A 25599-nucleotide genomic window follows, 5' to 3' on the forward strand; every position below is an offset into this window, starting at 1 on the left:
CAGGTTTTGATGCTTGGCATTCAAATCAAATCATATTGGTCACATACACATGTTTATCAGATGTTATTGCGGGAGTAGCGAAATGCTTGTGTTTCTAGCTCCAACAGTGCAGTAATATCTAACAATTCCACAAAAATACATACAATACAAACAAATCCAAAATAAAGGAATGGAAGTATGAATATATAAAGGCCAAAGAGTTCAATCTTGGTTTCATCAGACCAGAGAATCTTGTTTCTCATGGTCTGAGAGTCCTTTAAGTGCCTTTTGGCAAACTCCAAGCGGGCTGTCATGTGCCTTTTACTGAGGAGTGGCTTTCGTCTGGCCACTCTACCATAAAGGCCTGATTGGTGGAGTGCTGCAGAGATGGTTGTCCTTTTGGAAGGTTCTCCCAATCTCCACAAAGGAACTCTGCAGCTCTGTCAGAGTGACCAACAGGTTCACCTCCCTGACCAAGGCCTTTCTCCCCCGATTGCCAGCTCTAGGAAGAGTCTTGGTGATTCCAAACTTCTTCCATTTTAGAATGATGGAGTCCACTGTGTTCTTGGGGACCTTCAATGCTGCAGAAATGTTTTGGTACTCTTCCCCAAATCTGTGCCTCGGCACAATACTGTCTCATGGCTTGGTTTTTGCTCTGACATTCACTGTCAACTGTGGGACCTTATGTAGACAGGTGTGTGCCTTTCCAAATAATGTCCAATCAATTGAATTCACCACAGGTGGACTCCAATCAAGTTGTAGAAACATCTCAAGGATGATCAATGGAAACTGGATGCACCTGAGCTCAATTTCGAGTCTCATAGCAAAGGGTCTGAATTCTTAAATAAATACGTTTTTTATTTTTCACATATTTCTAAAAACCTGTTTTCACTTCGTCATTACGAAGTGTAGATTGATGAGTAGACCGAATACTTTCCGAATGCACTGTATAGCACAGCAATAGCCACAGCTTCGGAAGAACATGAGAGAAAATGGCTTACATATACACAAATGATTGTGTGTGTTGAATCCTAGTAGCCCTTTCCTGCAGTCAAATGACCTAGTGGCTTCATGGGTGGAATGTTATAATTCATCATCATTTCATAATGAATAAACATTGTAAAAAAAAAAAAACGCTGAAAATCGGGTGTTTCTACGTCAAACGGTTTTGTTATATTTCAGTCTTCTATGATGTACTGTATGTAAAGTGTAATATTGGGATGCAAACTCAAAAGTAAATACATTTCAACTCTATATTTGACATGGCACATTTTTTTTATGCCCATAACCATGTGTGTGAAGTGTATAACGTTTGTTACAAAGTACTAGATTTATTTAACACTGCCAAGAAACACTGACCCTGATTTAGCCCACTGCAGTAAAATGTTAATAATGCAGAAAAAAACTATGATTGGGTCACACATGGCCAACATTTTAACCTTAGCCCTACTCCCTCTCAAATGCTACCAACAAACAACCTATCAAAGAATACATTGAAATTATACTCAGTGTAATTCTGTGATGTACTGGTAAATTACATTTGTAAGTCAAAAGAGTTATGGTGTGTCAGTCAGTAAGAGGAACTGAGGCAAGTTCTCTCAATCTGTCTATGTCTCACAGATACTTTAAAGGGTATGATGCAGAAAACCAGTAAATATCTGGTGTGAACATATTTTGCATCATGCAGCGCGACACAACTCATTCGCATAGAGTTGATCAGGGCGTTGATTGTGGCCTTTGGAATGTTGTCCCACTCCTCTTCAATGGCTGTGCGAAGTTGCTGGATATTGGTGGGAACTGGAACATGCTGTCGTACACGTCAATCCAGAGCATCCCAAACGGGCTCAATAGGGGACATGTCTGGCGAGGATGCAGGCCATGGAAGAACTGGGACATTCCAGGAATTGTGTACAGATCCTTGAGACATGGGGCGGTGCATTATCATGCTGAAACATGAGGCGATGACGGCAGATGAATGGCACAACAATGGGCCTGCCCATACTATAACCCCACCACCACCATGGGGCACTCTGTTCAAAACGTTGACATCAGCAAACAGCTTGCCCACACGATGCCATACACACTGTCTGCCATCTGCCCGGTACAGTTGGACATTCCTACAGTCAGCATGCAAATTGCACGCTCCCTCAAAACTTGAGACATCTGTGGCATTGTGTTGTGCGATAAAACTGCACATTTTAGGCCTGTTATTGTCCCCAGAACAATGCGGACCTGTGTAATGATCACAATGTTTAATCAGGTTCTTGATGTGCCCCACCTGTCAGGTGGATGGATTATCTTGGTAAAGGAGAAATGCTCACTTACAGGGATGTAAACAAATGTGTGCACAAAATTTGACAAAAATAAGCTTTACATGTTGTGTTTATATTTTTGTTCAGTATAATATGATTAAATATCGATGATCAAATAAATCTAAGTCAAATATGCATAACGCATTAACTTCTCTAGGTGCTGTAACAGTACCAACGTCCGCCACAGAGTGGCGCTTAAGGACCACAAAGGTAAAGGAGCAGAACATCTAATCTCTACAGAGCTGGTAGGCATGTCTAGCCTTTTCATAAAGACCATTCATTCATTCAACAAGCACAAAACTTGGTTGAGAATTTCTTCAGCATCATTTCAAAAGTAATTAATATTTCATCAAGTTCCACTTTAGTTATAACAAGAGCCTATCATCTTAGCCCAGACCCAAATTTCATTTGACACCAGCAGTCCCACTTCTCAAATAAATCAGCTCAGCTCCTCTTCTACCAGGACTACAAGTTGAATAATTATGGACAGTGTCTACTAATAATGCTGTCACACAGGTAGGCCTGGGAGAGATGGCACACTTTAGAGAACACACACACATACTGTACTGCACGCTCAGTGGTCCCACTGTACTGCACGCTTAGTGGTCCCACTGTACTGCACGCTCAGTGGTCCCACAGGGCCAGAGCAATGGCACACTTTAAGGAACTCACACGACCTAACAGAGCTGTTCAGGGTGCTCTAAATGCAGTGTTATGCACAGTTTCTGCTCCATCAGTAATTTGGCCAAATAGACTCGAGCGTCTCCTCTGGCATATAGACACAATATAACTTGGTTGAAGTCAAAGGTCAAGAAGATGGTGTCTACAGTGCTACAAAATCTAACGCTTGCTGGTAGCATTGTTAGAAATGCTGTAAAATTCTCGAGGTAATGCGTGGTATCTATAGAAACAAACTGAAGGTGATTCAACATAAACTAGGGGGTAATGTGTGTCTATTGAAATATGCTTGACGTGACCTTTTGGTAGCCAGACGGGCCCAAGGCTTTACTGCTCCTTCACAAATTAGACAACACCGAAGACCAGTGACTGCAGTGACTCATGCACTGCCCCGTAGCTTAGCCGCTAATTGTGTTGTGTGTTAGTTTAGTATTTAGTATTTTATTAGAATCCCCCTTAGCTGTTGCCAAGGCAGCAGCTACTCTTCCTGAGGCTCAAACAGAGATAAAACGTTACATCAAACAAATGATTGTGCATTATACAAATGGACATTGCTCCATTATTACATTACAATATTACAATACTACATTACATTACTAGGAATAATGTGTGTGTGAGTGTGTCTCTTCACAGTCCGTGGGTGTGCCGTGCCGTGAGGTGTTGTTTAATCTTTTTAAAAATGCATTTTTTATCTGATTTTACTGCTAGCTTGATTTACCTGAGTTGGAAGAGAATTGCATTTAGTTATGGCTCTATACAGTACTGTGCGATTCCTAGCCTCGTGTGTGTGTGTGTGTGTGTGTGTGTGTGTGTGTGTACGTGTACCTCCAGAAAATGTGTCAAAGCCATAATTCATCTGTGGGAGTCAGAAGAGCAATTCCACAGTCACAGAAAAACCTCAAGGGTCAAAAGAATTATCCTAGCATGTATTATTAGAAACCATGAATCACTATAGTATACGTAATCTTTACAATTTGTATTTGCTCTTATCGCGCTCCTAGTGTTAATTCTGTCATATAATCTCAGTTGAATAGGCTCTCAGGCACAACCAGTCGATGATTATGGTGTTAATAATGAGCCAAGCATGGCGAGCCGATCAATCCTGAAGGAGAGCAAAAAGGGCAGCTTTTCCATTCCACGGGTCCATATGAGGCCCATAAAGATCTGTTCTGCTGTAAAGGCTCGCTCCGTTTAAAGGTCACCTGCTGTCCTGTCGTAACACACACACACACACACACACACCGTCTTTGCCTCTACCTCACACACATTGTCGCGCTGGCTGACTCTGTGACATCTCCATTAGTCCTAATCCTAAAGACAAAGAGCCGTTCCAATCCATTACAGTACATACCCTCAGGATTCCCGTTAAAACTCAGTTCAAACCATGCCCTTGTAGTCCAGAGACCTGTTCCAAGCCATTATCAACCATGCTCTTGCAGAAGAGAGTTTCTATTCCAGTCCATTAGAAAACATGATTGTGTATACTAGGAGATGGAGTTTTATTTCCTGGAAATCCACGATTCAATGGACCAATTCCAAACCTATAAATTTGTTCCCCTACATATTTTTAATAGCAAAATGTCCATGTAGCCTATGTACATCAAACTCTTCAAAGAGTTCTGTATTTTCATGACAAAATTCGCAACTGGTTCATTATCTCCCTCAAGTGACCAATAGCAAATCCACAAAGATACACAGAGGAGTCTGCTCTGCCCCCCCCCCCCCCCCTCTCCCACAGGTGTAATTGACCTCTATGTGAACTCCAGACCTCATCTGTAAGCAAGCATATATCTTTGATAAAGTTATCCAGGGGAAATACTGCAATGCCAGCCTTCCATGGCCGGATAAATCTCAAACTCAGCACTTCTGCAGTCTCCTCACAGCTTGGACTCTTCTGTGTTTGTATAGGAGAGCCGAGCTGTGTGTGTGTATGTGTGTGCACATGTGTGTGTGCCTCCTTGCCTGCATGTGTATATGTGTGTGTGTGTGTGTGTGTGTGTGCATGCGTGCCTGCCTCTGTGTGTGCGCATGTGTGTTTTGTAATGAGTGTCCCTGGAAGACAGTGTTTCTTGTTGGGCTAGGAGCTGGTCCTTCATGCCACACTCCCCCATGCGGTCTCAAAGTGGACAGACATTCTGCGTGCTGTTTACTGCACAGTGTAACGCTAAGGGGAATAACTGTAACCTCGGTCGTCCTGCAGCTTGTAGAGACCAGTCAGGTGGAAGATACACCACGAGAGAACTGGAGTGAAAAAGAGAAACAAAAATGTTTAAAAAACAAGCAGACATGCTACACAGTTAGAACACACTACAATAACAATACATGACACAATCTCTATTGAATGGTTTGTTAATTCTTCAATGCCTCAAGGTGCTCATCATCGTGGATGATTATCAGTCTGTCAGAGCCAATCTGTGGTCTCAGTTGAAAATTAAAATAGAAGGATTAGTTGTCAACATGACCCAAAATAACATCATTCTTTTCATATGATGTATTATTCATTTAACACACTCAAACTATTTTTTTGCCCTAAGAAAACAAACATCTTCAGGGCCATTCAAGTTGATAACTGCACTCAAACTCAAATGTTGTATCTATAATGTAGAACTGCTGCGAGAATCAAATGCAAAATGAAATGGAGGAAGGATGCATTAAGACTGAAGTTGTTGTGTGATTATAACGCACATCTGTATTTTTTTCCACTTTACCAGTAATCTTCTCAATGATGTCCCTGGTCCAGTCTAAATCTGTGTACACTGTAAACCTGTCATTACTCAAACCGTTTGAAGAAAGCCGTTGTACTTAATATATCTGAGTACAGTTACTTAACCTTTTACCACAGTGGGCTAAATCAGGGTCACACAGAGGGTTTCTTGGTAGTCTTAAACAAATCTGCTTTGAAACAAAAGTACACACCTCACACAGATGGTTATGGGCTTAAAAAAAGAAGACACCTGTACAATGTTCCCTCAAAAAAAATGAGGCACTGAGCAAATGTCAGGTCTGCTGAGTGCAAACTTGAACGTTGTGAAAATTCTGTCTTGGGTTTACTGTGAACCCTGAGGCTGTACCCGCTTTACGTTACAGTTATAACATTGGCCAAGTAGGCTACTGTGGCTATTTGATCATAATCTAGGCCTATCAGAGTGGCCTACAATCAAAAGCAATGGAGAAAATGCCTCCCATAACATTTTTACATGGAAATAGCTGTTCTATCATTCAGCCTACAGTAGCCCGTAGGCCTACATTCCGTGACACTTTTGGAAAAAATATTCAGCGCTTGACATTAACCTGTTTATCCACTTGTCCTTCAGACAAGGAGGTGACTGAAAATGTGTTATTTGATGCAAGAAACTACTTTACAAAATAAATTATTATTCCCATTCCATTATTACAGAGAATCAGACAAATTATGCTACCCTCTGCCTATTTGCTACTTATCTGCTAGCTTATTCAAGCCTGTCTCAAAATACAACACTGCCCATTTAAGACATAACAAATTCTCTTTACCTGACTTGCTTTTCAAACATAGCTAGAAATGCACACGTTGTGTGCTCTTGTAGGAAGCAACCACTCCCCCATTGGTGACTAGAAATTAGTTATAACTGGGCTAGTGACACACTTACTGGCAAAGAATATGAACAAATGTGCACACATGGCTACGTGAAGCTCTCGCTTTGATCTCAAAACAAGCGCATCTACTCACGACCACTCATGCTGTAAACACAGTTCAGTTCAAAGTGAACGGCACAGATCCATATTAGGCAATGTACTATTTTCATATAAGGATACTGCATCTGTGACTGGTTATGCCGCACTGGTCTGTAGAGTATGGGCTAGAGTGTGAGTCCTGCCTGTCAATGCAATAGAATACTACTCTGGTGTGTTCTGCCTACAAGAAAATCTTTGCATAATAAGTCTTGCATAATTAATTTTGTTTCGGTATGTGGCATTGAAAGCAGATAATATTGGCAATTCCCACAGTAGAGGGAAACATTGATAATGTTAACTAAAGGGAAAAACTAGAACTTTGAGTGAAGTTCAATCTCGTGCTTCTCTGCTGCAGGCTGATATTGCTTCTGCGCAGCAGTCCCTGGGAGCTGGCGCACCTGTGCAGCTTAGAGAGAACATTGTACCTGTACCATGTCAGATATAGAGTTGAAATCTATTCAATTTGAGTTTGCATCCCAATATAACATTGTACATCAAGACTGAAAAATAACAAAACTGTTTCACATAGAAACACCAGATTTTTGGCAGATTAAAATAAAAAATAATTGTTTATTAATTATGAAAGTATGAAAAATATGAATAACGTTCCACTCATGGAGTCACTACTGTAGGTCAATTGACTGCAGGAAATGGATACAGTGATTTTGTAGTCATTACTCGAACTGATAGAGTCACTGTGACCCTGTAGTGTAGGGGTTCTAGATTTTAGTTCTATCAGATTGAACATTTTGAGTACGAAACCACTGAGCCATGCCTCCAATATAATTTCCCGGGGTGCCTTTGAGTAAAATGTGGAGTTACCACCCATGACAGTATTTGTTAGTGACAGATACATGGTTGTTGAATTTGATCATTTTCAATAGGGATGCACGATATATCGGTGAACATATTGGAATCAGCCGATATTAGCTTAAAATGCCAACATAGGTATCGTGAAAAAACTATATCAAAGCTGACGTGCATACCTATATAACGAAGGTACATGACGGCACGTACAATTTTACGCTATACGTGCAACACAGCTTTCATAAACTAGCCTACAATGTCTGCTGTGTGGATCGAAAAATCAGCAAGTCAAGCAGTCATATGAAAGAGTAACAACATTTCAGCGTAATTTCGGCTAAATCTATCATTGCCAATCAAATGTTCTCTGTCGACGCTGGGCCAATTGTGCGCCGCCCTATGGGACTCCCAATCATGGCCGGATGTGATATAGCCTGGATTCGAACTAGAGACTGTAGTGACGCCTCTTGCACTGAGATGCAGTGCCTTAGACCGCTGCGTCCATGTGTGTGTGTTAACTAGTTAACTGTACTAGAATGCTTAAAAGGCCGCTAAAAATGTAAATATCGGTTATCGGTAACAGGGTTTTTTTTTTGGCAAGGAAAATATCGGATATCGGTATCGGCAAAAAAATGTAATATCGGTGCATCACAAATTTTCAGTCCAGTGGCCTTCACAAATTGAGTTCCTAGTTCAATGTTATCATTATAATTAAACTCTTTATGACAATACATTACATATCTCATGATGACTTATTTTGAGGCCTAGCTTTACCCAAATCAAATCAGAGTTTATTAGTCACATGTACAGGGTTGCATATGTAATTGCGGGGCAGTGCAATTCTTATGCAGCGAGCTCCAACAATGCAGGTTAAAGAGAAGTGAGTGAAACAATAATAATAATAATAATAATAATAATAATAGTAATATTACTAAGCAAAATAATAGAATATAAAAAAGATCGCAAGATGGCATATATAGTACTTCAGAAAGTATTCAGACACCTTGACTTTTCCCACATTTTGTTGCGTTACAGCCTTATTCCAAAATGGATTAAATAAACTTTTTCCCTCAGCAATCTACACACAATACCTCATAACGAGAAAGCGAAAACAGGTTTTTAGAAATGTATGCAAATGTAAAAAAAAATAAAAAAACAGAAATACCTTATTTACATAAGTATTAAGCCCCTTTGCTATGAAACTTGAAATGGAGCTCAGGTGCATCAGGTTTCCATTGATCATCCTTGAGATATTTCTACAACTTGATTGGAGTCCAGCTGTATTAAATGCAATTGATTGGACATGTTTTGGAAAGGCACACACCTGTCTATATAAGGTCCCACAGTTGACAGTGCATGTCAGAGCAAAAACCAAAGTCGAAGGAATTGTCTGTAGAGCCCCGAGACAGGATTGTGTCGGGATCTGGGGAAGGGTACCAAGAAATGTCTGCAGCATTGAAGGTTCCCAAGAACACAGTGGCCTCCATCATTCTTAAATGGATGAAGTTTGGAACCACCAAGACTCTTCGTAGAGCTGGCTGCTTGGCCAAACTGAGCAATCGGGGGAGAAGGGCCTTGGTCAGGGAGGTGACCAAGAACCTGATAGTCACTCTTACAGAGCTCTTGAGTTCTTCCATAGAGATATAAGAACCTTCCAGAATGACAACCATCTCTGAGCACTACACCAATCAGGCCTTCATGGTAGAGTGGCCAGAAAGAAGCCACTCCTCAGTAAAAAGCACATGACAACCCGCTTGGAGTTTGTCAAAAGACACATAAAGACTCTCAGACCATGAGAAACAAGATTCTCTGGCCTGATGAAACCAAGATTGAACTCTTTAGCCTGAATGCCAAGAGTCACGTCTGGAGGAAAACTGGCACCATCCCTACGGTGAAGCACAGTGGTGGCAGCATCATGCTGTGGGGATGTTTTTCAGTGGCAGGGACTGAGAGGCATGTCAAGGTTGAGGCAAAGATGATTGGAGCAAAGTAGAGAGAGATCCTTGATGGAAACCTGCTTCAGAGTGTTCAGGACCTCAGACTGGGGCAGAATTTCACCTTCCAATAGGACAACAACCCTTAGCGCACAGCCAAGACAACACAGGAGTGGCTTCAGAACAAGTCGCTGAATGTCCTTGTGGCCCAGCCAGAGCCAGGACATGAATCTGATCAAACTTCTCCGGAGAGACCTGAAAATAGCTGTGCAGCAACACTCCCCATCCAAACTGACAGAGCTTGAGAGGATCTGGAGAGAAGAATGGGAGAAACTCCCCAAACACAGGTGTATCATGCTTGTAGCGTCATACCCAGTATAATTTAAGGCTGTAATCGCTGTTTCAACAAAGTAAAGAGTAAAGGGTCTGAATACTTATTAAAATGTGATATTTCAGTTTATATATATATATATAAATTAGCAAAAAAAACATTTCATCTGTTTTGATTTGTCATGATGGGGTACTGTGCGTAGAAAACCAAATTTGAATTTGAATAAGGCTATATGTAACGTAACAAAATGTGGAAAAAGTCAAAGGGTCTGAATACTTTCCGAATGCACTGTATATAAACAGTACCAGTCAAGTTTGGACACATCTACTCATTCCAGGTTTTTTTTACTTTTTATTTATTATTATTATTTTTTACTAATTTCTACATTGTATAGTCATGGCCAAAAGTTTTGAGAGTGACACAAATATTAAGTTTATACAAAGTCTGCTGCCTCAGTTTGTATGATGGCAATTTGCATATACTCCAGAATGTTATGAAGAGTGATCAGATGAATTGCAAAGTCCCTATTTGCCGTGCAAATGAACTGAATCCCCCCCAACATTTCCACTGCCTTTCAGCCCTGCCACAAAAGGACCAGCTGACATCATGTCAGTGATTCTCTCGTTAACACAGGTGTGAGTGTTGACGAGGACAAGGCTTGAGATCACTCTGTCATGCTGATTGAGTTCGAATAACAGACTGGAAGCTTCAAAAGGAGGGTGGTGCTTGGAATCATTGTTCTTCCTCTGTCAGCCATGGTTACCTGCAAGGAAACAAGTGCCGTCAACATTGCTTTGCACAAAAAGGGCTTCACAGACAAGGATATTGCTGCCAGTAATATTGCACCTAAATCAACCATTTATTGGATCATCAGGAACTTCAAGGAGAGCGGTTCAATTGTTGTGAAGAAAGCTTCAGGGCACCCAAGAAAGTCCAGCAAGCGCCAGGACCGTCTCCTAAAGTTGATTCAGCTGCGGGATCCGGGCACCACCAGTACAGAGCTTGCCCAGGAATGGCAGCAGGTAGGTGTGAGTGCATCTGCACACACAGTGAGGCAAAGACTTTTGGAGGATGGCCTGGTGTCAAGAAGGGCAGCAAAGAAGCCACTTCTCTCCAGGAAAAACATCAGGGACAGACTGATGTTCTGCAAAAGGTACAGGGATTGGACTGCTGAGGACTGGTGTAAAGTCATTTTTATCTGATTAATCCCCTTTCCGATTGTTTGGAGCATCCGAAAAAAAGCTTGTGATGCCAACAGTAAAGCATCCTGAGACCATTCATGTGTGGGGTTGCTTCTCAGCCAAGGGAGTGGGCTCACTCACAATTTTTCCTAAGAACACAGCCATGAATAAAGAATTGTACCAACACATCCTCCGAGAGCAACTTCTCCCAACCATCCAGGAACAGTTTGGTGATGAACAATGCCTTTTCCAGCATGATGGAGCACCTTGCGATAAGGCAAAAGTGATAACTAAGTGGCTCGGGGAACAAAACATCGATATTTTGAGTCCATGGCCAGGAAACTCCACAGACCTTAATTCCATTGAGAACTTGTGGTCAATCCTCAAGAGGCGGGTGGACAAACAAAACCCCACAAATTCTGACAAACTCCAAGCATTGATTATGCAAGAATGGGATGCCATCAGTCAGGATGTGGCCCAGAAGTTAATTGACAGCATGCCAGGGTGGATTGCAGAGGTCTTGAAAAAGAAGGGTCAACCCTGCAAATATTGATTTGCATCAACTTCATATAATTGTCAATAAAAGCCTTTGACATGTATGAAATACTTGTAATTATACTTCAGTATTCCAGAGTAACATCTGACAAAAATATCTAAAGACACTGAAGCAGAAAACTTTGTGGAAATTAATATTTGTGTTATTCTCAAAACTTTTGGCCACGACTGTACTATGAAATAACACATATGGAATCATGTAGTTACCAAAAAAAGTGTTAAACAAATCAAAATATATTTTATATTTGAGATTCTTCAAATAGCCACTTTGCCTTGACGACAGCTTTGCGCACTCTTGGCATTCTCTCAACCAGCTTCATGAGGTAGTCAGTCACCTGGAATGCATTTCAATTAACAGGTGTGCCTTGTTAAAAGTTTATTTGTGGAATTTCTTTCCTTCTTAATGTGTTTGAGCCATTCAGTTGTGTTGTGACAAGGTAGGGTTGGTATACTGAAGATATCCCTATTTGGTAAAAGACCAAGTCCATATTATGACAAGAACAGCTCAAATAAGCAAAAAGAAACAACAGTCCATCACTACTTTAAGACAATGCAGAAAATGTCAAGAAAGTTGAAAGTTTATTCAAGTGCAGTCACAAAAACCATCAAGCGCTATGATGAAACTGGCCCTCATGAGGACCGCCACAGGAAAGGAAGACCCAGAGTTACCTCTGCTGCAGAGGATTAGTTCATTAGAGTTAACAGTCTCAGAAATTGTAGCCCAAATAAATGCTTCACAGAGTTCAAGAAACAGAAACATCTCAATATCAACTGTTCAGAGGAGACTGCGTGAAATGGGGCCTTCATGGTCAAATTGCTGCAAAAAAACACTATTGAAGGACACCAATTATAAGAAGAGACTTGCTTGGGCCAAGAAACACGAGCAATGTCCTTTGGTCTGATGAGTCCAAATTTGAGATTTTTGGTTCCAACCGCCATGTATTTGTGAGACGCAGAGTAGGTGAATAGATCTCCAAATGTGTAATTCCCACAATGGAGGAGGAGGTGTGATGGTGCTTTGCTGGTGACACTGTCTGTGATTTATTTAGAATTCAAGGCACACTTAACCATCTGGATTGTGTTTAGTGGGACTATCATTTGTTTTTATCTGGACAATGACTCAATATACCTCCAGGCTGTGTAAGGGCTATTTGACCAAGAAGGAGAGTGATGGAGTGCTGCATCAGATGACCTGACCTCAAACCAACTGAGATGGTTTGGGATGAGTTGGACCGCAGATTGAAGGAAAAGCAGTGCTCAGCATATGTGGGAACTCCTTGGAAGAGCACTCCAGGTGAAGCTGGTTGAGAGAATGCCAAGAGTGTGTAAAATCTCAAATATATAATCTCAAATATATAATATATTTTGATTTGATTAACACTTTTTTGGTTACTACTTGATTCCATATGTGCTTTTTCGTAGTTTTGATGTCTTCACTATTATTCTACAATGTAGAAAACAGTCCAAATAAATAAAAGCCCTTGAATGAGTAGGTGTGCCCAAACTTTTGACTGGTACTGTATATACAACTAGTTTTAAATTCTATACAGTTGCTGCAGTTAAAAGTGTTGAAGTGTGTAAACAAGGATACTTGTCCATAGAGGGAAACTGGTATGCAACCAATAGTGTGTTTGGCTGAGCATACCACCCTCTGTAGAGCCTTGCGGTCACCAGTGGTGGAGTTGCTGTACCAGGCTGTGATGAAACCCGGCAGTATGGTTTTCGATGGTGCTCTTGTAAAACACTGAGAACACTGTACCTTGGGGATAGGCCAAATTTCTTCAGTCTCCCGAGGTTGAAGAGTCACTGTCGTGCCTTCTTCACCACAGTGTCTGTGTGGCTTGACCATTTCAGCTCCTCTGAGATATGTATGCCAAGGAACTTGACATTTTTGACCATGTCCACGGTGGCCCCATTGATAAGGATGGGGGCGTGCCCAGCCTGATTCCTCCTGAAGTCCACAATCAGGTCCTTTGCTTTGCTGAAATTCAAGAGTGCATACCTCCTCTCTGTAGTCCATCTCATCGTTGTTGGTAATCAGGCCTACTACATTCATGTCATCAGCGAACTTGATGATGGAGTTGGAACTGTGTGAAGCCACACAGTCGTGGGTATACAGGGAGTACAGGAGGGGACTAAGGACGCAGCCTAGTGGGGAAATGTTGAGGATCAGTGTGGAGGAGGTGATGTTGCCTACCTTCACCACCTGGGGATGGCTCGTCAGGAAGTTCAGGCCTAGTTGCATAGGGAGGAGCATGGTATTCCTTTTGTCCAGGTGGGTCAAGGCAGTGTGCAGTGCAATGGTGATTGTGTCGTCCATGGATCTGTTGGGCGGTAGACAAATTGGAGGGAGTCGGGAGTAGGCAACATCGGGCATGAGAAGGTCATGTGGTCTTTGACTAGCATCTCGAAGAACTTCATGATGACAGAAGGGAGTGCTACAGGTCAGTAGTCATTCAGTTCAGTTAGCTTACCTTTTTTGTAAATGGGGATGATAGTGGACATCTTGAAGCAGGTCGGGATAACGGCCTGAGCAAGAGAGAAATTGAAAACCTCAGAAAACACATCAGCTAGCTGGTCTGCACATGCTTGAGGGTGCGGCTAGGGATCTGTGATTGTTAAGAGGCCCCTGCCATATACGCCTCGTGTGTGACTCACTAAATTGCTCCTCCACTTTGTCCCTATACTTTTGTCTCACCACCTTGATCGATCTGCGTAGATCGTGTTTGTACTGTTTAACCATATGCTTGTCCTCGGTCACTTTTCGGTGTTTATAAGCAGCATCTCTCTCCTTCAATTTTCTGAAAGGGCTGCCGTCAATCCACTTCTTTTGATTCGGGTAAGTTTTGAAAGTCACCATCGGTATCACATCATCTATGTATTTTTTTTATGAATCCAGTGACTGGATGTTATCGCCAGAAGTGATCTGGAACATATTCCAGTCGACGTGATCAAAACAGTCTTGGTTGCGCAGATCTGACCACCGGAATGTCCCTCTTGAGTCTTTATTTGTAGGCGGGGAGAAGCAAAATAGAGTCGTGGTCTGATATGCCGAAAGGAGGACAGGACAGGGCCTTAAATTACTTTTGTTAAAGTCCCCCACAACAATGAATGCTGGCTCCAGGTACGCGATCCCCATTTTGTTCATTGTCCAATGAAGATCCTAGAGAGCATTTTTTGTGTCGGCTTGGGGAGGAATGTACACAGCTGTGGCAATAATCCCTGAGAACTCTCACGGAAGGTAAAAAGAGCAACATTTAATGACCAAGTATTCCAAGTCGGGAGTTCCTGTACGTTTCCCCCATTGCATTACTTATTATTGGTCCTAAAGGAGACCCCACTGCCTTTGTTCTTGTCAGAGAGAGCCCTCTTCCTGACGCTCGATGAACTGTAAAACTCGCTGGTTACATATAATCCATTTGGATGTCGGGGGAAAGCCAAGTCTCAGAAAACAGAGTATGTTGAAGAATCTGATGTCCCTCCAGAAGGAGATCCTCGCTCTGAGTTTGTCAAGTTTATTCACTAATGATTGAACATTTGCGAGTAGTATGCTCGCTAATGGAGGACGGGTCGATCTGTGTCTCAATCTCGCTAAGATCCCCGCACGTCCGCCTCTCTGCCAGCGTCTTCGTTTCTCTCCGGTAGGACTCCCAGGCTGCCTGGCGCCTCACCGAACAGGCTAGAACATCTCCGGGAATTTGGGAAGGTCGGCCTAAAACTCACTTCAGGCCTGCAAGTAGGGTTGCAAAATTCCAGTAACTTTCCCAAATTTCCCAGATTTTCCAAAAATCCTGGTTGAAGGATATCCAGGAATATTCTAACAGGGATTTCCCGAAAACCTGGGAAATGTATCAGAATTTTGCAACCCTACTGAAAAGTCACATTATGCTTGCTTGCAAAGTAAAGTGTAATTCATATTGGAATCGAGCCAGAGTTAGGATATCCAGCAGTTGACATTTGTATTCACCCGCAACCTTGCATTCATAATGACTGCCAGGGTTAGGAACCGTGTGAGGAGACGACCTAAGCCATTTAAACGGGAACAACCATTTCAGCAGAAAAATGTATGTTATTATTGTGTGGCATAAGATCAATCAATCAATTTCTCAACGGACATGCAAAAACACAGATATTAAAAACTATTCTAAAACAAATCTACCTGCAGTAGAGCATAAAGGGAAAGAAAATTAGAGTTCATGTGACTTCTCATTTAATTTTGAGTCAGTATCACATGAACATTTGAAGTAATAATGACTTTTCATTGACTTTGAGTTCAAAATGCCTTGGGGTTTACAGTGTATGAGGGAGAGCGAGAAAAAGTGAAAAAGAGAGAGAGAGAGATGTTTAGCTGAGTGGATTCAGCCCTGCTGTGGTCATTGCTGGCCAACAAAGACTCAGAAGCACGCGCACACACAAACACACACACACACCTCTCCATGGGGCTATACAGAAGCACAGCCTGGGCAAAGTGAGATGGATTATAGGCTGCATGTTGGCAGGACAAACACTGCTAATTCTGTGATTAGAAATCTAGGTTCAGGAGGCTGGAAAAGCTGAGCAGTGAATCAGAGTCACAGCACACAGAGCTTTAATAGACCTGCCAAGCCCCCCCCCCTCTTTCTTTCTCTCTTTCCCTCCCTCCCTCTCTCTTTCTCCCTCTCTCTCTTTCTCTCTCTCTCTCTCTCTCTCTCTCTCAAAGCACACTGTGTGCTGTATCTTCCAAATTATTATCCTATTATATACAGAATAGGATCCCTGTGCAGTTCCCATTTTCTGCTGTATATTCAGCCTTGTGTACGCAGTATCCCGCTGAAGACACACTGCTTTCAGCATTATGGTCACAGTGTTCTTACATGCTGTATATTAAGTGTTATGGTTCTACGTGGAGCTCTTTCAGGTGAATATTCATCATAATAGCTGTGTGGAGTAGTGTGATGAGAACACAGCGTATATTCACACACTGTGATCACACTGTGAGTCCACCTCAGTGTGTCAGTGTGTGATTAATGAGAGAGCAGACAGACAGTCAGGGTGCATTTTAATCACCCACAAGGACTCTCTACTATACAGACAAGTTTGTGTGTGCGTGTGTGTGAGAACGAGAGATAGTTGTTTTGAAATTATCATTCCAGCGAGGTGTCTTAAATTCCTTATTTTTTGCCTCTGGAGGAGAGCAAAGAGTAGAAACCTCCTTCATGTCCTCCCTCCCTCCCTCCCTCCCGCACACACACACGTACACACTACACAGAGTCGAAGCCTCAGAACCAAACGCAGGGACATAAAAGACAGAGAGTGGGTCTTATGGGGTTAGTCCTGGCAAAGCTCAGTCCAGTGGATCAGGAAGGATTGGCCTTTCTAGTTCCATACTACAATCCCCACGGAACTCCATTCAGTCAGGGGTTGTGCAATGCTGCTTAACTATGGTCCTCACAACTTTGTGAGGGCTATAGGTGAGGGCCACAGTGAAACAGCATTGTACACCCCTGACTGAAACGTCCTCATGTTTCCTTGGCGTAACCTTGAAGATCAAGGACTCTATTCAATCTGCATCACTGAAGCATTATAGATTGCACAATGGAAATGTAAAGGTCATTTCCAACTGAGCCGACATATGCAGCGTTTACCGTCAATGCAGTCTCCGCTAACGTGGGAACATGGCCTTGAAATTTCAATTACGCTGTAACGCTGAACTTCTGCAATACGGATTGAATAGACCCCCAAATCAGAAAATCCTGTGGCTGCTGTTGATTCATGGAAACTATCGTCCACCTATGTATCTCGAGTGATCGCCTAATACAGTATCTGCCATCACTGGTTACATACTAGCCTCTGAAGCTTATTCTTAAATAATTTCAAAGCTCCATGCTGTTCTTTTGTTCAGCATCCATAGGGACATTTGGACCTTTTCAGGTTCAACATTTGACTAAATCTGCTGACTATGGTAGTGTGTAAGATAGTGGGACTGAATGATTTATTTGAATGGAGGAGATGGATAAGCTGCCATTTTATGAAGAGATGGTGTGACCTTTCCTTTCTGTTCCAAAAGCAATGTGGCACAGACAGGTGAGAGAATGGGATGAAGAAAGAGAGCAGGAGAGAAAGAGAGATTACAGAGGCAGACACAGATACTATGTAGAGTTTGGAAGAGGCCCTACTGTCATTTCATCCATCCCTCCCTCCCTCCCTCTATCCATCCCTAACTCCTTCATTCCCTCCCTCCCTCCATCCCTAACTCCCTCATTCCCTCCCTCCCTCCATCCATCCCTAACTCCCTCATTCCCTCCCTCTCTCCCTCCATCCCTAACTCCCTCATTCCCTCCCTCCCTCCCTCCATCCCTAACTCCCTCATTCCCTCCCTCCCTCCCTCCATCCCTAACTCCCTCATTCCCTCCTTCCCTCCATCCATCCCTAACTCTCTCATTCCCTCCCTCCCTCTCTCCCTCCATCCCTAACTCCCTCATTCCCTCCCTCCCTCCCTCCTTCCCTCCTTCCCTCCATCCATCCCTAACTCTCTCATTCCCTCCCTCCCTCTCTCCCTCCATCCCTAACTCCCTCATTCCCTCCCTAGTTCCCTTCCTTCCACCCTCCACTCCACTGGTTATTTTCTACGTGTGTTTCTACTTGCCATGCATCATGTTGGCCCAAAATGACGATTGATTGCGGAGTCGCTGCCACTGTAATCCGCTTAGGATGGATTTTGCATCTAAATCACTTTGTTATGTATGTGCCTAACTCTTGCCAATTCCATTTGGAGACACAGCGATAGGTGATCCATCATTCATTACCCTTCACTGTGCTCATTACGGCTGTAATATAATAGCAGAAGCCCCTCTACTGTTCAGGTGAAGTGCACACAAGGTGTGCATACAATATGGGCCACATATTGGCCATTGCACCTTGGGTTAGAGCTTTGGATGGCAGCAGGTGATATAGAGTTACACTGTTAGATGATTGGAGGTTACACAACATCATATCAACATTTATTGTTTGTGATGTGTGAATACATTTCTGTTGGACTCACATTTCTGTTGTTCATTTCTCTCCATAGATTTAAAAGGGGGAAACAGAAAAAAATTAATGACGAGTCTCTCTGGAAATGTTTGTACGCTCTCTCTCTCTCCCTTTCTCTTCCTCTCCTTCTCTCTCTATTTGGAGCTGGAGGCTCAGGACTCTTTATACCCGGCCACTCTAACAGCATGTTGTGTTATCCTATCAGTCTTCTCTACCAGTGTCTCCATCTCTCCTTGCCAGCCACACACTCCTGCTGCCACCAGGCTCACAAACACTAAACACAGTTACAACAAACACTACAAGACACAGGGGAGGTATAAAACAATATTTCTGTTCATAATATTCTCTTTACCACCATCAAGATAGAAATTAGTCAAACACTGATTATCATTTTTTTTCTCCAGAACATCTGGGTACACTGTAAAACCATGAAACGTGACATCTTTATAACCTAAACGTCAGTGTTTAAAATGTAAATATCAGGCATTTAGATTTGAAAATAAGTGTTATCACATGAATTAAAAACGAAAGTCAACCTTTTCTAAGCAGTTTCCAAGCAGGAAAACACTAATGCTTGAACACTAATGTTTGAACACTCACGTTTACTTTCCCATCGTCCTGTTTAGAGTGTATTTGGTCATTAGAAAAGGATGTGACTTCCATGCTTTTTATTTCAGTGTTAGGAACGTCTGTCGCCTACATTTCAACACGACTGAATAGGATATTTGATTCAATAAATCTTTTCAATTGCGTGGTGTTGTTGTTACTCTACTATGTAGTTATTTCCGTTAATGCAGAACCCAATGTGGTGCTCGAGGGGGTGCGTTAATCAAAATCAAATCAAAGTTTATTTGTCACATGCGCCGAATACAACAAGTGGGGACCTTACCGTGAAATGCTTACTTACATGCCCTTAACCAACATTGAAGTTCAAGAAGAGTTAAGAAAATATTTACCAAATAAACTATATATAGGTAGGGGTGAAGTTACTATGCATAGATAATAAACAGTGAGTAGCAGCAGAGTACAAAACAAATGGAGGGGGGGTCAATGTAAATAGTCTGGTGGCCATTTGATTAAGTGTTCAGCAGTCTTATGGCTTGGGGGTAGAAGCTGTTAAGGAGCCATTAGGTCCTAGACTTGGCGCTCCGGTACCGCTTGCCATGCGGTAGCAGAGAAAACAGTCTATGACTTGGGTGACTGGAGTCTCTGACAATTTTATGGGCTTTCCTCTGACACCGCCTATTATATTGGTCCTGGATGGCAGGAAGCTTGGCCTCTGTAATGTACTGGGCCATAAGCACTACCCTCTGTAGCGCTTTACGGTCAGATGCTGAGTAGTTGCCATACCAGGCGGTGATGCAACCGGTCAGGATGCTCTCGATGGTGCAGCTGTAGAACTTTTTGAGGATCTGGGGACCCATGCCAAATATTTTCAGTCTCCTGAGGGGGAAAAGGTTTTGTTGTGTCCTCTTCACGACTGTCTTGGTGTGTTTGGATCATGATAATTCGTTGGTGATGTGGACCTCAAGGAACTTGAAACTCTCGACCTGCTCCACTACAGCACGTCAATGTTAATGGGGGCCTGTTCGGCCTGCCTTTTCCTGTAGTTCACGATCAGCTCCTTTGTCTTGCTTTGCCTTGTACATGCAGGAACCAATGGGATACTCGAGGGGAGGGGGTGTTCATGGAGGAACCAATGGGATGCTCGAATGGAGGCGTTCCTTCAGATGCAGGAATGCCCCAAATTGCGGGATGCAGTCACGCACTATTGGATTTTTTTTTAAATAGTTTGTTATAATATCTACAGTATACACATTGAATAATTCATTGATCTTATACTACACAAGATAAATAATTGACATTTTATAAACTAATTGAACCCGTTACTGAGATTGTTGTTCCAGTTTAGGTTTCGGTAGTTTTATCTGTTAAGTCCTTCACCATAGCAGTCATTCTGATTTCAGATTGTGGGTGATAAAATAGTCAAATTCTTGGCTATTGTCTTTCTGGCTGTATTTTGATAGGAATTAATCATTTCACAAACAATCATAATGTGACATTGAGGTCTGATGAGACCCACAAGCCAAGACTTTCAGACCACAATGTTGTGGCCATATCTAAAGGCCTTATGCCATGTGTAATATAAAGTCATAAATCATAACCTTTTAATTAAATCATTAATTAAAATGCATTTACTTAAGCAACCACTTGTGAAAGCCCTCAACAAATTACAAGTTATTGAATGCAATAACCATATGTCTCTCACTGACTAACACAATCATGGGTGGGTACCACACACATTCACTGGAAATGCATGCTGGGAAATATGCAATTACAGCTTTAAACACCACAGTGTTAAAACAACACCCCATGTGTTTAGTTTTTTAAACCCAAATGCAAATAAACAGTTCTAAACACTGTGACATATTTTTATTGAAATTCGAAATGCCTTGACACGTTTAAAAAGTGTTATATTAGAGTGTTTAGTTATGTGTTCAGATCCTAAACACTTGTTTTTACAGTGTATGGAACTCACAGTCGTTATAAAACCTCCTGCCCATTGACCAAACCCTACAATAAGGGAAGATGCTGTAGTAGTCAAGAGGGAAAAGTAAACCAACTCCAACCTGGTCAGCAAGCTGGGCAGCATCATACAAAATTCATCCAATACCGGTTCACATACCTTTGCACCGAACCTGTCAAGGATATACCGTACAATCTCAATTAAGCTCTCAAGAACTTCCACAATGCAGTAAGTCTTATAACAAACAACACTAGAAACAGGAGAAAACTAAGCTGAGAATGCTACTGGTCAATTTATGGATTCAGTAAGGAAGACATGAAGCACAAGATCAGCCATCTCAAACATATGACAAATCTATATAAATATAAAATGAGGGCGTATGTTTTGATGAATTATAGATGGAATGCTAATTCAATTTCTTTTCAGGTCTACTTGCAGCAAGAGTCCAGTAAACATCTCTCCAAGACAAAAGCTTTTATTTTCTCTGGTCGTTTTCTATTCTGAGGTTGCAGTGCTGCAGGCAGAAATGTAGGTGAAGCATGTTGTGTCATCCTCAGGACCTCCTGGAGTTTCTCTTGTTGAGCATATGTGGATTTGGACACTGCGCTGTGCTGACACATGGAAGGGTACACTGCATGCTGGGATGGCTCAGGGCTGCGAGTCAGTCTCTAAAGTTACGTAACCATGGCAGCCCAATGAAGGGTGAGGTAAGGGAACTGTCATCTCAGATGATGCGCTATGGTGGCATGAATGTTAGCTGTCGTTATGGTGCCAACGGGAAACTTCCACACAGCCATCACCCAAAGGGGAGGAATACTCTAACAACATGAACTGAATGAGAAGGAGAAGGGTAGTGTGGCTGTTAAAATAGGCATCAAATAGCCTGCAAGACATGACAAATGTCATAACCCCTAGTGCTAGACAATGACAATTGACCTTCCAATGCCATAACGCTAGTAGTGGGTTCCAACTCTCTCCTTTTTGCAAGATTTACAATGGCACATCACACTTATATCACTATTTTCACCATGGTGTTTAGGCCACAAGCAACTGACAGGCTTAACAGCACAATTTCCTTTAATGAGAATTTATGGAGAGGGAGAACAGGTTCAGCAAGTCGTCCATTTGGGAGAGCCGGTCCTCGATATATAATTGTACTGCACATTCACAACTCTACACAATGTTATTAAAGCATATCAGTCCAGGAGAATGAGAATGAATATTCATAATTGTCAATCGGGGATGTGTTTTCAAACATTACTCTGCCACATGATTTGTAGATTGAGTGATCATGTCGATGACCTTTGGGAAGTGATGAAAATACCATGCACTACCACTCATAAGGTAGGTAGAAAGAGCAGAGAGCAGTAGAACACAAGAAATGCAGTGTCATCTGCAAAAAAAATCTAATGGAAAATGACCTGTCACTTTAAAAGTATGCAAGGAGTTTTTAGATTATTTGGAAAGCAATGTATCATGATAACCTTGTGACAAAACGGGTCATCATTAGTTGCAAATCCTGTAATTCCTGTAGGTTTACTAGAAATCTCAGATAGAAGATTCCCCAAAATCTGGAAGTAATAAGAAGAAAATCTGGGAATCTTCCAACCGGGATTTCTGGAAAACCTGTGAAATTTAGGAAAGTTAAGAGAAATATGTTGGTCTTTATGTAACACCCAAAAAACAACCACAATACTGCCTTGTCGGAACCCACAGCACTTCAGGTAGTTCCATAAACACACATCAGTATGCCTGAGATTAATCTCTGTCTCCTTCTCTACTAATGGGTCTTCAGTGACAGAATCACCAAAGTAGAGCTAGTGACAGAGTTATTGAACACTGAATAGCTTCAACATTTGTATTCTGATATGGGGTTTGTAAATAGAAAATAGCCTGAGGCTGTGTGCGTCTTCAGGAAACCGCAAAGCGAGTGGCTTTATGAAAATAAATATTTATATTCAAGTTGCTTATCGTAAAGCAATGTCGGATAGTATAAATATGTAACATCCGGCAGGGCTCTCTAGGACACTCGCCATGACTGCAGAGAGAGAAAGAGGGAGCTTGGCGTAATAGAGGCTTGGCGATGGTATCTATCTCCCTGACTGGATTCCATTAGCCAATGGTTCTGTCTGTTCTGTTTACATTCTGAATGCACAAGTTCAGGCTAACACAGAAACTGCAAGTGAGAGGCCTAAAATACTGAAAGACATTTTCAGTGCATTAGCCATCATCAGTCATCTAGCCAGCTATCACTCATGTAATAACCAACAGACCTGTGTGTTGCTGGAAGATTATATAAGAGGCATGGGAGGATCTCTCTCTCCCTCTTTCTCTCTCTCTCTCTCTGTCTCTCCCTCTCACACACACTCTCACTCTCTCTCTCTGTCTCTCTCTCGCTTTCTCTCTCTTTCACTCGCTCTCTTGCTTCCTCTCTCCACAACACCATCATTTCTCTCCTTTTTATCTTCTACTTTTTCTCTCTCTTTGACACACTCTCACTGCCCTTGCATGCAATTACATCTAACCAAATGGGCTAGTTTTAATAGTGGTCTCTTGGCTATACTCTGCATTATGTATAGAGAGCTGATGCTTTGTGCCACAGATTTACATTGCAAAAACAAAACAACTTTTCTGAAAGCAGGTCAATTGGATAATGAGACTGCAGTTAAAGGGTAAGTTATCTGTAGCACCTCCTTGTTAAAAGTAGTGGTCCCAAGAGAGGTCAGGGATTTCAGTTAGACGGTGTACTGCTGCAGCGCATCTGTAATTTATCTTTATGTCTCCTGAGGGAACACACTGAAGAAATTTTAAAAAGTGAGAACCAAAATGGCTGCCGTTTAGAGGCTCAACTACTCAGAATCCATAGATCTAGAGTCACAGAAAGGGTTTTAAATGCAAACCGTGGCACAGCAAAACAACCCTGAAACTATCATTGCAGTGTGTCAACCAAGGTCATATTCAGTTGAAAGAAAACATTTTTGAAACAGAGTGAACAAAGAGGTAGCTACTGCCTGAATTTTTCCAAAAAGAAAACAGGTCTGTGCTTTCCTTTAGTGGTTTTAGCCACAGGAACTCTTAAAGGAACTTGACATACTTTAGTGAGCCACATTCTAACTGTGTTGACATACGCTACTACTTAAACTAATGGATTCAGCAGGTCCCCTTTCCTGAGAACAGCACGACATACATACTCTTCAACCTCGAGAACCATGAGAGCATCTAAACAAGCCTAAAAGATGTATCAGGCATGATGGGTACCCATGAGGGACATACAGTCCCTTATTCTAAAATAGCACAGTCTATATTAAAACTATTGCTGTGTTCAATGGCAATGAGTACAGATGCATAATGCACTTGAAACCAAATGTCCAAGTTTACCAAGCCATTTCCTGGCTATATGATGGCTAAAAGAGGTCAAAACAATTAACTCAACACTGAAAGAAAATCTGATGCTCACATGAAAAACCAGGGAAAATCAAAATGGAAACTCACCGAGCGGCTGTCCAGCGATGATACGTGCGTTTTCTCCGGCCACGGCGGCGCGAGCATTCCTCTCGCTGATGTACTGGACGAAGGCGAAGCCCTTGTGAACGGAGCAGCCTACGATCCTGCCATACTTGGCGAAGATGACCTCGATGTCGGTCTTCTTGACGATGGCGGTGTTGAGGTTGCCGATGAAGACTCTGGAGTTGAGGGAGCGCGGGTCATTCTTGTTGGTCACGTTGCTGGTCTGAATCTTACCGGTCATCCTCCTCCGGTTGCCCTCCTGGGACACAGACAGATACAAGGAGTAGAGGGCTTTAGAGTCACTAGTTAACCCCAACCCCTTTGCTGAGAGTTGATCTAATGTGAATGAAGAGAAGACAGCATGTTCAACTTTGGTTTATTTTATGCTAGTGCAATGATCAAGTGAGAGTAGCAATAATGAACACCGCAGACAACTGAACCATGTGAGATGACTGCAAAAAGTTTATATCACATTATGAGCATACTAGTGTTCAGTCACAAATTTGTTTTGAATACATTTTGCACAAGTATTTGAAGTGATACGTCTATTTTTATAACAGTGTCTCTTTTTGTGTGATGTCAAAATGTCCCCTGAAATGGAGTATGACTTCTGAATGCCGCCCTCACAACCATTTTAAGTGAGCTTGTCATGGCCCTTACATAACACTGTAGCATTGTCAGTTATAAAGATATCATCGGGTTGCACAGAGTCCTTGTGTCAACAGGAATAGGCTTGAAATACACCGATTTGGGCTGTACAGCACTTCATTCAATGCTTCTCGATGTGACAGCCCTGCACCTAGAGCGCAAAACACCATGCTTGTCACTGCTAAACCAAGTTCACTAATCTCCTTCAGGGCTGTCTTCAGCATCTCAATGGAATCTCTCAGACTAGCATTCATCGCACTGATTGAGACATTTTACTAGGGAAAAAGGGGATACCTAGTCAGTTGCAGAACTGGCTGCATTCAACTGTGTCTTCCGCATTTAAAGCCCAACCCCCTGATGCCTTAATCGACATCCACGTCATCGGCGCCCGGGGAGCAGTTGTTGTAAAGGTTTGCACGAC

The 25599-nt window shown here is 42.2% G+C and overlaps 1 protein-coding gene across 4 annotated transcripts in view; it reads right to left on the reverse strand.

The window, feature by feature from the left end:
• Positions 1-25599, reverse strand: part of ralylb (RALY RNA binding protein like b) — a 155175-nt gene that overhangs the window by 61783 nt on the left and 67793 nt on the right. For all 4 annotated transcript variants that reach the window (XM_036944133.2, XM_021562821.3, XM_090199685.1 and 1 more), the window contains exon 2: positions 24516-24789. In XM_036944133.2, coding sequence (XP_036800028.1) covers positions 24516-24771 — 256 coding nt within the window. In that variant the 5' untranslated portion in view covers positions 24772-24789. The remainder of the gene's footprint in view (positions 1-24515; positions 24790-25599) is intronic.

This window comes from Oncorhynchus mykiss, chromosome 15 (genome assembly GCF_057628025.1).
Source record: "Oncorhynchus mykiss isolate SJ-2025 chromosome 15, ASM5762802v1, whole genome shotgun sequence".
Lineage (NCBI taxonomy): Eukaryota > Metazoa > Chordata > Actinopteri > Salmoniformes > Salmonidae > Oncorhynchus > Oncorhynchus mykiss.